This window comes from Pseudopipra pipra, chromosome 6 (genome assembly GCF_036250125.1).
Source record: "Pseudopipra pipra isolate bDixPip1 chromosome 6, bDixPip1.hap1, whole genome shotgun sequence".
Classification (NCBI taxonomy): Eukaryota; Metazoa; Chordata; class Aves; order Passeriformes; family Pipridae; genus Pseudopipra; species Pseudopipra pipra.
In genome coordinates, this window is record NC_087554.1 from 27,513,495 (window position 1) to 27,528,552 (window position 15,058).

A 15,058-nucleotide genomic window follows, 5' to 3' on the forward strand; every position below is an offset into this window, starting at 1 on the left:
CATCTTAAACAAAAGAAATGTATTTAAATAGGAACTGTGACAAGCATAACATGATGTACTAGGATCTAGTTATAGAGACAAAGAAAATAGCAGTCATATTTATGAAACGAATAACAAGTTCTGTTATTCTGTTTACTTAACTTGTATTATGATCGCTTAAAAAAAAAAAAAAAGAAAAAAAGGCTGCTGTTGTGCAATGGTATTCCACATATGGAGAGGTTTCCACCACAGCCTTTAATGGTGCAAGTCTCCAAGCAGCGTCCTGCCCTCATGTGTAGTGACATACTAAAGCCATTTAGCACTGTCACATAGTAAGTTTGCTTTTCATGACTCATGTAGTCACCCTGTGACTGTTTCACTGATTCTCAATTTGTCAGCTTGTCCTCAGTTTTGTGCTTTCCAAACTGTGCTCATGTGTGTATAGCACAGCTGCACGCAGTGCAGCTATGCCAGTGCATGAGCAGGGTAGGCATTGTTAGTTTCTCTGAACCCCCAGGGAAATTAAGTTTTACTAGGATTTTGCAAACAGCAGCTCCAACTGACCTCGTAGTCTCCAGAGCAGACTTCCTGATCTCTTCTTCCAATTTTTCAGTGCTTCTTGTAAAAAACAAATTACTATATTGGTGAAAGTAAGGGATTCCTCGGTCATGTGAATTATTCCAGCTTTCTTCCACCAGATGAGCAAGAATTTGAGAAGAGAATTTCTGTCATGAGCACTCTGGTGATGCAGGCTGTCTACATTCCTGGCAGATTTGTGCCTCCATAGGTCTCTCTCAGCCCTCTTTAAGTCATGCTTATATTAAGATGTAGGTATGTGTGGCATGCATCCATCTTCAGAGCCACTGCTGTAAATTACTGCACTAGTTTAGCTGTATAATATATCCTGTCACATCACAAGTGGCTTTAGAGCTCTGAAATGGCAGTACTCCTTATTGAGGCAATAGTTTATGAGACCAGAGAAAGGCTATACTTCTTCACCATTTTTTACTTGCTTTTCTCTCAGTACTTTTCTTGATTCAGCCTTTAGGGTTCTTCATCTAACAGACTCTTCCAGCATGGGCTATTGCTAGCAACATCTTCCCAGCTTGTGATATCAACAGTATGAACACCTATTGTAGACTACCAGTCAGACAATTCCACAACAGTAAGGTCAAATGTGTGCTGGGTGAATGTGGATTGGGTTTTTTTTCAGTGTTCGCTCTTTGTTTTAGCACAGATGTCTGATCAAATAACAGAATATTGCAGCTGCCTTCCCCAAACAGAGAGCAGTCATCCAAAAACAGTGATCCAGAGAGGAGAATTTATTCTTGAACTCTCAGATTCAGCCAACACATTCTCAGACTTGACTGTTGCTCTTTTAGATTGGCATTTATTTCAAAGCAATCATAAACTAGCAAAAAAAAATAATGCAGATCATGGAATTCGTATTCAATTTGTGTGTGTGAAAACTGTATCATCATCAAAAAGCATCCAAGCAGGTGCTTTTCTACATGAAATGTGGAATGTCTTCCATCTGGTCTCATGAATGGGAGAATTTTTTCATGCTTTGTCATGCTTGGGGAAAAACAGTGATGAGGAAGCAGAGAAAACTATGTGCCACAGTGTGCTGGTACCATTATCTATTTAAGTGCAACTGCACCACACACTACCCCACAAACCACCCTGCAAAGATCAGACAAGATTTAAAAATATCTTCAGTACAATCAGTTTACTTTTACAATGGCTGAAAAAGGCCATTTCTACAGACCAACCTGAAACAATGTGTGTTAGCTACGTAAATCATGAAAAGAACTTCCTCTCTATCCACACATTCCCGGCAATCACTGAGTAATAATGCCTCTATCTGTTTCTATGTGATCTACTAGCACAGCAACCTTTCCTGGCAAAGATAGTTCCTTGCCTTGACTAAGGTACCGCTGCATTCCTGGCCCTGAGCAGCATTCTGTTGAGATGAAATCACTCCCAGGATGTTACAGGACACTCCTTTTTTCATCTCCAGGTGCTAACTTAACTAGATGGTAGCCAGGGACCAAATCAAAAGAATGAAAATACTTCACTGCTGATGGTGCTAGAGCTGGTATCTTGAGCTGACTGAGAGTCAAGTCTCCTGAAAGAGTGTGCATCCTGAAGTTTTTTACAGTTGCAGGTGAAATGCTGCAGGCTGTGAACATCACTCAGCCAAGCCCTTCCCCAGCCTGCTAGAACCTATCTCCCACTGTTGTCGGATGTGCTAGGGGTCCCCTGTGGCATGCTGCCCGGGCTGAGCGCGGTTGGCTGCTGCATTTGGCCACGTCTCTGAAGCACTTCCTTGTTCTTGACAATCTCAGACTCCACAATTGCAAAGCAGATGCTCTAATTGCTTCCTTCCTTCACCTCCTCCAGGCACTGGGGCTGGGCATCTCAACAGAGGGCTGTGGGGCTGTGTGGGTGCTGGGAGTGCTGATGATCACTGCTGCCACAGTGGTAGTTTTCACAAGTTGTGTGTTTCCTGGTTTTTATTAATAATATATCTTCTAATAAGACCACCTTTCCACCAGAATTATAGGAAGTCTGGGTTGGATATTGGTGAACTAAAAACTCCCACATCTGGACAGATGCATACAGCCAAAGTAATCCTGATTGCAGCAGGGAAAATTTATCTGTGTTCACAGGAGCATGACAGGCGTATGCAAGGTCACAAGAATTTTTTTCAATTATTGATCAACACAACATGAATACTCTCAGGGCACAGTGATCCCGTCGATGCAGAGATTTGTAATTAATTTATTTCTATTTAATAAATAAACAAATTATGTATTTATTATTTCTATTACTTAATATATAAATCTGCAGAGATTTAGGATTTGATTGATAATTCAGGCTAGTTGCATAGCTGTTTCAGTACTGTCAACATTGCCTTCCATCCTTTAGTGTTTACAGATGTTTAATAATCAGACTTTTTCAGGTTTTGAAAAATAGGTCTATTTAAACACTTAGAGCATTCAGCTGCATGTTCAAAATTATTTCCATATGTAGAACTGTAGCCAGGGGAATATGATAGTCCATCTTAAAAAAAAAACAGTGCCCTTTTATAGTGCTTTGCCCTTCCCAAGCAGAACAAACCCAAGAGAAAGAAATTAGACTGAGCATTAACCATCTGAGGATTGAGATTCTTTACACCTAATTCCAGATAGCTTTAAAATAAGTGTTTATATCTGACACCTGTTGAGCATTTGTGGATTCTCATCCTAGGGTAAACATTACCACAGGACATGAGTCGTATTCTGAAAATGTCTATTTCAGAGAATCACCCTACTGATTCTCAAGGGTGTATAGAGGTCTATCTAAGACACATGTTCTTAATTTTTTATGTCAAACCATATTTCAAACTTATGAGCTGATGGAAGTGGCCTCATTTGACTTTACGAGGTTCATTTTTTAAGTGGGAGGTGTGCTGGAACATGTAATTTCAGTAGTCTGTGTTTTAGGCATCTCCATACCACCACTCAGGGTGGCAGGAGAGCCACCTGGGCTCAGAATAACTTCTGCAGCTGAGCAGACTGCCGCTGGTGTCATGTTCCTGCAAGCACCATGGGGCTGGGAGTAGCTCAGGAGATGTTGACTCTTTTCTTCCCAGTTGCTGTTGAGCTTGGAGCTGGAACTGCTCCTGACCTGAGGCTCTTGTCCCTGTGGGAGCCAAGGAGCCCATGCCTGGCGCCAGCAGGGACCCAGCCCTCCTGCCTGCCTCAGCCCCTGGTTCCCATTACAGAGTCTGACCTGTAGTAGAAGCAAATGTCAAAACTTGCTCCTAAACTTGCTATGCAACATGGCAGCTCCTCACTCTTCTCATGATCTCAATAACTACTTCCAGCTTCCAAAACCCAGCAGAAGCCAGAACTCCTACTTTGTACAAGGGTGAGAGCTTAACCTGCCCCTCTTCTGTTAATGGGCTGCTGTTCTCCCAGCTGCACAAACCCTGCAAAAACAAGGAGCCCTTGCCTGACAGGGACATGAGGTATGACTTGACCTGAGATGCAGTGCATCTTACCCTTGTTAAAAGATGGCTTATGCTGAATTTAGAACTAGGTATCCAATTGTTCCCCTTACCTTCCCTCACATGCATTATTATATGAGACCTCCTGCAATCCTTATGTATTTTAATATAAACACTGATTTTGGATATACCAGAGCTGGCCTTGCCTGCTGCTTTTATCATGGGACAAAGTACCAGCCAAGGCCCGAATAATTCAGATTTCTTAATGTAGATAAAAATCAGCATGTTGGCAGAAAGGCACATGGAGTTGCTGGAATATGTTGTCATACATTTCTAACAGGCAATCCCCTTTAGCAGGCAGAGACCTTCATATTCAAGTCTTCTAGAAGTTTCAGTGATGAAAAATTTGCATTTGAGAAAAAACAGAGCAGAAAAGTGTGTATGTGTTCTTCACATGAACATATGATACATTGCAGTAATCAAGTAATGATCATGCAAGTGCATAGGATAGATCCCCATATTCTGCTCAAGGATGAAAACACAAGGTCTCTGTAACCAGGTGCAAGAACAACAATTCAGTCCCTCACCAATGCATTCTCATGAATTTTTGGGATTTTGAAATGTAAAAACTAATCTGTCAGTGTGAGACAGGGGCAATATAGTGGTCCAGAAGAATGTTATGGTCCCACACTCATCAGAAGATTCTTTTGGTCCACTACTGTCACCCCTGCCCCCTCGAAATTTCATGACCCGTAAATGTCTTTGATCTAAATCTATATCCTGAGCACATAATGGAAAAACAAACACATCGCTGTGTGGGATTAAGAAATGGAGACAAGAAGTTACTTGTCATAAGTATAATTATGATAAATAATTATAACCCAGGAGTTCAAAACTTTTTTCTTTCTCTCATCATGATTTTAGGTTCCTTACCCCTTGTAAGGAGCAGACATTAAACCAAAAACTGATCAATAATTTTTTTCAGTTTTTACTGTCTACAAAATTCTTCATCCTATACGTGGTCCAGAATTTCAGTATCCTACCAAGCTGAAGATCCCAGATATTCTAAGCTAAATACTTGCAAGATGAAATGCCACAAAGACCCCAGACTAATAGAGTATATCCTGTGAAAATACAGTATAATCTTTTAGTGACAGTGATTTTTATTTTATTAATAATAATCCTAATATTGGGCAAACACAAAAGCTAAACTTTGAAACGTGCACATGAAAAAACCAAAAATAGTGTGAATATGAATTCGTTTAAATTTCTTGGTGCATGAATTCTACCAGGACTACCTGGTAAGCAACTTATCACAAAGCTCACGTCTGCCTGTTCACACTATTACTTCAGTTTTCAGATAAAGCTCCTTTTCATCTTGATTTTGACTCAGCAGAACCTGTCTGCATGAGTTATAGTTCAAATTGCCACAGAATTATCTGCTTCGGAAGCAGATATTTTGTGGGACAACATTGTAATACAAATCACACTTAAACTTCTCTGATCTTGACATATAGGAAACAAAGCTTATATTTACTGCACAAACAACAAAGTAGCAGAATGAGAACCCCAATCAAAATCAGTAATGTCTAACAAAAATAAATCTATGACTGATACTCAAGCACAAGAAATAGCCCTACCACATTCAAGCATCATTCCTTTTACAGAATCACTTGTTAGTTTTTTCCTGATGGAGCAAGGAAGTGCTGAAGCCTTTACAGCAGAACATGCATCACAGTTACTTTTTGCTCTTTCAATTACAAAACATATTGTGGAACAGAAAGCTTATCAATGGATTTCTTTTACAAGTAACTGAGGGATTAAGTAGTAGATATTCTGCCTGCTCCAAATAAAATGTAACAGAGAAATACAACAAGTAATTATGAAAACTGAGCCACCTGGTCTGGTTGAAGGTGTCCCTGCTCATTGCAGGGGTTTGGAACTACATGACCTTTAAAGGTCCCTTCCAACCCAAGCCATTCTATGATTCTATGAAAATCATAAATATAAGTAGAATAAAATGATCCAACTATAGACTTAAGGGTGTTTCGCTTGTAACACACAAACTACTGTCATCATTATCTGTCTACCTGAGCCTTTTCCCCATTTGGTTCTAAATTCTCTTTTTTATAATACCTTGAAATCACCTTTGTCTGGCACAGAAGTTTCATCTTTCTGTTCTCGAGGTCCACCATCTCTCAAAGAATCAAAGTCTGAGTCTTCATTCTGAAGAAAGAAAGAAATGATAAGCAATAGCGTTAAAACAACAGCAGAAGCATTATCAGGGTAGATAATTAATTTCTACTTGCAATAATTTATGCTGAAACCTCGATTAGAACACCTGTTGGTTACACCCAGTTGAGTTACTGCTGTCAGATTAATGAACAAACCACCACATAGTTTGGCACACACTGGCACAAAATCTATATCAGGGGTACCCTTTCAACAAGTCAATGAAGGAAGAGCCATCACAGCTGTGAGATAACCAAAACGTGTCTCTGTAATTATTCTGTGAATAAAGGTTTGCTTTTTGTTTTGAATATGATCTTTTGGCAACCTGCTCCTGCTCTTAGCTGTGTTAAACCTCAGTTTGAAATATCCCAGAACATATTCTCTGGGTTCAAAAACAGAGTGTGAAACTTGTTGCAGTTGCATAATTTTAAATTTAATGTTTCCGTTTTTTTCAGGAAATGAAAGTTCCAAAACAATTCTACAATGTAGGGTGCCTCCTTTTGAAACACTTTGTAGAACACTATTAAAGGACAGTTCCTACAAAAAAATTTTGAAAATATTCTGTTTCTGTTTCCAGAGTACTTCCTGAAGTGATGTGCCTCCATTCAGTCAGGGAGCACACAGAACAATGCATAATGTACTACTAGTTTAAACTAAAGGCAGATCTTGAAATGATGAAGAGAATGCAAAGCAAAATGGAAAAGTCAGAACTAAAAAGGGAATGTGTAAATAAAATTCAGTTCTCTATTCCTGGTCTCTATCCTGTCCTTATCCCATTTTTAATAACAAAAAATATGGGTTGGAGACATTATTATACATGTAAAAATTTTGTTATTGATACACAAATATGAAGTTTTTAATAAAAGTAGCATTCAATTACAAAAGAAAAAAGGCATTTTAAGTCTGGGTCTGGGTTCAGGTTGATAATTCAGCCCCTAAAGAATGTTTCCTTCCCTGTTCATTTTTTCCACTTTCTCATCTTTTAATGTCCCCTTAAGACCCTGACTTCTCTCATTTTTTCTATGAAGATGAGGTCTTTGGTTCCTGTGGATTCAGGAGGACTTTTGCCGCTGAGAGCCTTTCAGGGAATATTTCACCTTAAATTCCTTAAGGCAGAGACATTGCTGCCTAGTCCCATCAGACAGCAAGTTTGTACACTAGCTTGAATACAAACATGCTCACAAAGCAGGATTTTGTTTTCTGTCAAATGCAGAGGACCTGAAGCAAATTTTTGAAGCCATTTTCTTACCTCTAGTCCTTTTGCCTTTGATGACATCATAGTCTTCCCTGGATTCATGTAATAGAGTGTTTCTGGCAAGTCCATGGGCAGCAATTCTTGGGACATATTTTCAGAATTTACTTCTGGCACCTCTACAGGTAGGAATTCTTTAGGCAAGTTTTCAGGATTTACTTCTGTCACCTCTATGGATAGGAATTCTTTAGACATATTTTCAGGATATACTCCTGGCATCTCCATAGGCAGCAGTTCTAGGGACGTCTTTTCAGGATATACTTCTGGGATCTCCATAGGCAGTAGTTCCAGAGATGTCTTTTCAGGATATACTCCTGGCAACTCCATAGGCAGCGGTTCTAGAGACGTTTTTTCAGGATCTACTCCTGGCAATTCCATGGGCAGCGGTTCTAGAGACGTCTTTTCAGGATCTACTCCTGGCAACTCCATGGGCAGCGGTTCTAGAGACATCTTTTCAGGATATACTCCTGGCAACTCCATGGGCAGTGGTTCTAGAGACAGGTTTTCAGGATCTACTCCTGGCACCTCCACAGGCAGCACTTCCCAAGACATGTTTGCAGGATGTACTCCTGTGGGAGTCAATGACAAGTTATTTTATAAAATGACCTGAGGCCCCACCCATCTCATCTCTATAAGTAAAGGACTCCCCTCCCACTGCCGAAGACAGTGGAGTGCCAAGGATAGACTGCTCCAGGGAAGGACCTTGGAGCACAAGCACAACAGCCAAAAGGAACATGGTATCTTCCTCTGGCTGGGAACCGCTCCCAACCTGTGCCTGCCCCATGGGTCCTGCACTGCTACCATCCTTTTGCTGTGGTTAGCAGAGTCATGGGCTGTCCTGCCAAGCAGAGGAGAAGCACAGAGAGCACCACCTCTGGGACCTGCTCCTTCAAAGCCATTTCTTCCCCACTGTGGCATAGGGACTGTCCTGAGCAGAGACAGCTCCTGTATGGGGGACATGGAACCCTGAAAAAGGCCTCTGAGTGTAAATAGCTACCACTGACTTACCTGTGTACAGGCACATGCCTGTGCACTTTAGTCAAACCTCCCCATAGGTGGGGGGACCTGAAAAGAGATCCTGCTGCCTGGAAAGAGGCATTGCCCTGTGCCACACAGTAACCCCCTGGAAGAGGGCCACCCCCACTGCCTGACAGATCACTGCATGGACCTGCACCTCCCAGCTCCTCCTGGGCTGCTCCCATTTCTTCTTCCCAGGGGAGCAAGACTAGGGTGTGGGCACAGGGCTGGGTCAGTTTGCAGAGGTAGAGGAGGTGAGTGAGGAGCATGGAGTAGCAGCATCAGATTGTGTGTGAGAGGACAGTGGGGGAGAAGGAAGTGGACATTTGCAGGTGTTAACAAAGGTCTTAAAGTCATGCAAGGATGACCCAGGATTACTGCTTCATCTGGCAGTACCTTAAATACAACCAAAAAAAGCAAGGAAATCTGTAATAGCTGTGAAAAGCTGGTAGAAGTTATGCTTTTATAAATTTTCCAGAGAAAGGCAATTGAACTTCACATGACAACTGCGGAAAATCTCTGTCAAGATGAATGGAATACAATATCCAGTGGTTAAGTTCTATTAGTTTTATTTTTACAGAGATTTTGTTCAACTAAGGAGCATGAACGAACAAAAGAGCACATGAACATCTCCAGGCATACCCAGTGGAAATTATCATCTTCAAAGACAGAAAAACAAATAAATAACAAACTAGCAGCTCCAGTAACTGTAGGCTGTGTCATAGCATCTGCATTTGCAGCATGAAAAGTAGCTCTGCCCACACTGGAAGTTCAAGAGCATCTTTTGGCCTCAGGTCACGGACACACTGTGCTGCATCCTGGAGAACTCCTTTTGCAGCTTAATTTAAAGAACAACAATCATCCTTTTTTTTTTTTTTTTAACCCAATCAGAAAAGAAGACCTGGTTGACCTTGGAAGACCTGTCATGGGACACTAAAAATACCATTATACTTGTTATTAGAGCAGGCCAACTTTGCCCAGGCTGATTAGTTCAGAGAATCATTAGCATAAGTGATGTAACAGAAACCCCTCTAAAGTTGATGAACCTTACAAAAGTTGAGATTCCTTGTCCTCAAGAAAACCTGTGGAGAAGAAAGATGGATTTTGTGTAGAGGCTTCCATATCTGCAGAGTGAATTTCTCATAATACGCATGCTTAGCTATCTAGAATGATCTTGCGACCTTCAGCTAAATCAAGTGCTGAAGTCACTACTCTGAGTGACTCCACAGGGAATGCCATAAAGAAAGAAAACTCCAAGGCTCTCATGAACAACTGAATGAGTGTAATCTCATTTAAAATCTGAATGTACAAAGCTGGATGGTTTCAACTTGTAGAATGAAAAGCAGAGTCTTCAAGTGGAATGATTTTATTTATTCACATTTCATATTTCAGTAATTTAAGGATAGATTAAGCAAAATAACCCACCTGTTTCAAAGATTTAAGTGTAATTGCCCTGGCAGCAAACCACACACTACTCCTTTAGTGTAGTACTTATCACAGTTTTATCTTGCTTATCACACAGAATGTGCCAAAACCGGTACAACCTTGTACATCCTCTACTGCTTAGTTTTCTTACTCGCACTACAATGCAGTTTGTAGAAGCATCACTAACTTGGCAGAGGTACCTGTATTACATCTGACTGCAGAGACAAGCTGTGGAGAAATGGTAGCTCCATGACAAACATGTTTTTCAACATGTTCAGATGTAGCTTTGTGATTTCTTTTGTCATAGTCTTGGACTAGTTTGAAACTGCTGATAGCCAGGTCCCCCTAAATGCCTTGCAACAGTATATGCTTGCCTAGCTTTCAAACAGGCCAGGCAAAATGAGCCTGAGGTTATTCTGACAAGATGGAAACACAACCAAGACTGGCTGTGACCATCTCACTATTCTCTGACATATAGATATTTCTGTACAAAAAACAGCACTGGAGAGCAGAGTCAGATGGACATTCTGGCTCGGTTACATACTCTTTCTGCAGGAGGAGTGGTGTCTTAGGCCATCAGTTTAGCAGTTAGCGAAGGAAGGAGATGTGGAGCAGGAGAGAAAATTCACAGGAGACAGGGGCACTACTGCTGTTTGTTATCTTAGCCATGTAACAAGTAAGACAGAATCTTCTGGAAAATTATTTTAAAGTAAGTTTAAAAGTGCTAGAATATATCCTAGTTAAGACACGGTGACCATACTGAAAAAAGCATGGCACTTTATATCCATTATACAAATGCATCAGCATTTGTATACATGTAGCACATAACTAGAACACAGCTTCGATACTGAGAGTTATTACTTTCCCAGTAGAGATACTAACACCATTAATGACTTTGTACATCACTACACTCACAGTTAAATAGTCTTTATATTTCTTTCATGCTACAGTTACTGATGCACTGAATAAAGCCCAGAACTTACCATACTAGTCTTAGAGCTGCCTAATTGAAGTGTAAATTTATGCTCCATTTTATCTCTCTCAGTTTTTATGCATGGTGCATATCTACAGTCCTCAATGGTTACCTGTACAGTGAGAAAGTCCTCTGCACCTGGATTTCTCTCACTGTGGGATGTTTTTCTATACTTGGAGAAAGTTTCCCAGGACTGCAGTAAACTAGAAGAGCAGTTCCCAAAGTTTTTTGAATCACTGTTGACTCTCAACATTTCTGCAGGCTTACATGCAAGTTTATCATATCCTCATGAGATGGAAACCAGCAATATGACCAGTATAATGCTTCCTCCCACTGTGGGTTACAGACCATCAGTTCCTGCACCTGCAGAGATCACGGACTAGAGATTAAGAGTGACCAGGAATATGAAGGATTTTCTGAATACTTATCTGTATGTGGGAACAAAAGATTTAACCTTTAACAAATTCTAGGATATCATCTGTTAAATCTCAAAACCAAATTACGTCATATTTGGGTTAGTAGATACTAAGCCAAAAGAAATGCAGCTTGAGGAGGAATTTGGAGTATGATTTTCTTTTAAGACTGGGTGACATCCAGCTGAATAGCAGAAATTGCAAAATTAAAGAAACAACTGTCAATTGCACAAGATTTAGAAGCACATATTAACTTATGTAGAAACTTGCAGCTCCTTACCTGATAGTTATCAGCCTCTGAGGATACTCCATTACCTCAGCAGAAGAAAGGAAATAGGAGGGGAGCAAACTAATTTACAGATTATTAGCTGAGGGAGAGAAGGGTGCAATAAGCAGCAGTTGGCAGGAAAAGTCAATCTGATAGAGGGCAAGGCACCATCTTTTCCCAGTGTTTAAAGGCAGAAAAAAAGAAGAGAGAGCTGGGAGCTAGGAAGCACTCACAGTGTGCACATCAGGTGTCTGTAAAACCAAATGATCAGAACCCCAGCAGTGAGATTTAATGCTATGACATTTTCTGGATTAGAGATTTATTCTTTTTAAAGACCAGTCTACCAAGACTGCTTTGAAGAAACTAGAGTATCTCCATTTTAAATGTTTGTCTTCACCACCTTTTGTTCCTGATTTCCTCTTTTGTTTCTTCTTTCCATTCCTTGACACCTTTTCTTTACCATTGACTTCTTAGATTTCCAAAATATATATTTCCTTCCTTTGTCCATCTCAATACCATATAGTTGTAATTCAATTTTTCACTTTTTCTTGAATATTATAGTTTGTTTCCCTTCTCTCCTTTCTCCCTCCTTGCTTTTTATACCCTCTGTTTTCTTAATCTTTCCCCTTTGTCTCACATGTCTCCTACATACTGTAATTGTACCTCTGTAAGCTTCAAGTTTAAATGATGAAGGTTTGGTCATATTTGGAATAAGCATGAATACTACAAGAATTGGGGCAGCTGGAATCAGGCTGTGACATCTGGATAAGCAATAGTGGGTTGAAGTGAATATAAAGGAGACCTCAGGGTCCCAGGAGGAAGCAACTGAAGACATGACAGGACATCCTAGAGTTTTGATATCATCGGATAGAGGGGTGAGAGAAGTGCTTTATGAACACTGAAGGTGTGCTGGGCTTCAACTGGAACCCTGCAAGGGACAGACTTTCAGGAGGAACTCAAAGGTACAAAATTTGAATGGCATGAAGGACACACAGCTCTCACCCATTGCTAACTGCTGACCAGCATACCATGGCCAGGTATGGTATGCATGAGGTATGGTATTCCTCCATGAGGAAATCAGGCCCTGATGGCCTCCTCTGCATTACCACTCTAGAAGACAGTGAGATATTGTACACACATAGCAGAGCTATACATGTGAACAGGTTTTGGCACAGGGTTTCTCAGAAGGGAGTCCTCTACCACCCATGTTCTCCTTTATCTGCTGGGGCAAACACATTTCCCATCACTCATGTGGTGGAACCTGTAGTCACAAATGAATAGCTCACTTCACTTAGAATGTTTGCAGTAATCTCTTGTTTGATCACTTTTTGTGTTACAGAACAGTGTAAAATGCTTCTGCTTCCTAAGTGGCGCTCACCCAATAAGACTGTTCAAATCCTCACATGCCTTGTGAGGGGTTAAAGAATCCCACTGCTGCTTTCCTTAGGTTCCTATGGTCTGAGTCACCCCACCGAGCTGCCCAGTTCTTCATGCACCTTAGTGACAATTGGAAGGGCTGGGGCAAATGTGCAATTGCATGCTAATCCCTTCACTTACTTGTAGATAATGAATAGGTAAGAAGGAAAAGCCAGACACAGAAAAGATGCAAAACATATTAATTACAAGTAAGGAGGTCAGCGTGTTAGTTTGTAGTTCCTATTACCACATCTACCAAGAGTTTTATCTTCTAAAACATTTAGGAAAAAAAATGTTAACTCCTGCTGATGCTAACACCATGATACAGTGTGGGCTTAGATTTTTGCATTGCTTCTCTCACCTCTATTGTATTTCCTCTCTTGAAGGGATAATTCCATGAAGACACTCCTTTTTCCTGTAAAAGGGGACACTCCCAACCTGCAAAACCCAAAAGGGCTTTTAAATGCCCACATTTACCGCTGTTACCTACATTCTTTCAATACCTCAGTACAGCCCAGAGACAGAGCACAGGAAACATACCCCATTAGCAGCTGAACCAGAACAAAAAATGCCAGCAGACAAAGCCACATTGGCCATGCTGGCCTGAAAGAACGGATTTCTGCAAGTGTTCTGTGCAATTAGTTAATAAATGCAATGATAAAAAGCAAGCTGAACCCACCAAATTAACCAACTCTCTAAGTCACAAACAAAGCACATCTACTAAACATGGACCAGGAGTGCTGATAGATGGTAGTCAGGAGAACAGGCCACTGCTGAGGAGCAATCACCTGGAGACACTTCTACAGTATCTCAGAGAAGAAGAAAACAACTGTAGATGACATGATGGGGCTGGTGCCTTTCCCCTCTGCTCAAGGGGTTGCTACATATCTCTGGGTGAAGGCACCCGGTGCCCCAGGAAAAGGTTGTCTGGGTTTAGGCTTGAGCCAGACCTTTTTAAGGGTCTGTAGCAATGCAGGACATGAAGGTATTTTCAGGGTAACAAGCAAAGGCTTTGCTTGTAACTCAGGTGACTGTGGGTTTATCTGAAAGAAGAAAGGCATGGATGTTTCAGGATTGCAAGGGGAGAATTGACAAGAAGATCCAGTTACGGTCTAAGAGCTTTTCCCACACTGAGAGCATCACTAGGAGCTATCATGTGGGCCTAGTCAAACTGCTGGGAGGTGGGACAGACTTAGGCACTGGCAGGTGCAGCAGTGGCACACTGGGAATAAATGGGGCCTCCCTCTTTTAAACTAGCTGTTGCTGGTTTAACAGAAGACATCAAGGGAAGCAAAAGGGTATAGTTAAATGCAGAGATGGGAGAGAGAGGCAGGCTTCTTGAAATTTGATGTCATCAAAGGACTTGGATGTTCAGGGCAGGAACTTCATTTGCAGACCTTTAGGATGCCCGAAACCTCAGCTCCAAGATGGGCTGCTGAGAGAAGTAACAAACACATGTGTCACACCAAATGGGTTTGTCATAATGATACTCACGAGGCCTGGGAGGGAGTTAGAGCTGGGACAGAGGAGAGGCAATGCCCAGAGGGACCAGATGACTCAGCAACAGAGATCACAAAGAGGGGAGCCCTTGATGAGCACCAGCAAGTAAACAGCCATTTCAGCACACTAGAGGTTTGAACCAGGACTGCAAATTGGATAGAGGTGTGAGGGCCTGGAAAATCAGCTGGGGTAAGGACACAGCACACCCAAGGGTCTGAGGTCATCAGAGGTGAGACTAAAGTCAACAAAGGCTAGAGGAAGACATGGCATAAAGGAATGCTTAAAGGAAGAGAGGCAGATTAGGACAGCAAGAGGGAAGAGAAATTTTCAGCCTTTTTGAATAAAAAATTTACTTTCTATTTTGGTTAAGATACAGGATATTCATAGCTCTGTGTTTGCCATTACATGTTACTTCAGCACAGACAAGTTGCTGCATTTCATTTAAATTTTAAGTAATTAAGGGCTGACTGCAGCATTAAATCCTTTTTTTTATTAGGTTAGTATCTGTTGTAATGAAACAGGTTTACATAGCATTTTTGTTACTAAAATCCTTCATAAAGCAAATAATTATTTTGGTTTTCACTTCAAA

At 41.0% G+C, this 15,058-nt stretch overlaps 1 protein-coding gene across 1 annotated transcript in view; it reads right to left on the reverse strand.

Annotated features, from left to right (window-relative positions):
• LOC135416732 (cytosolic phospholipase A2 epsilon-like) overlaps positions 1–7,628 on the reverse strand; it is a 34,793-nt gene extending 27,165 nt beyond the window's left edge. Inside the window, exons 1-2 of the mRNA XM_064660053.1 lie at positions 7,380–7,628; positions 6,110–6,199 (exon numbers count right to left, since the gene is read on the reverse strand). Coding sequence (XP_064516123.1) covers positions 6,110–6,199; positions 7,380–7,550 — 261 coding nt within the window. The 5' untranslated portion in view covers positions 7,551–7,628. The remainder of the gene's footprint in view (positions 1–6,109; positions 6,200–7,379) is intronic.
• Between the last annotated feature and the right edge of the window lie 7,430 nt (positions 7,629–15,058).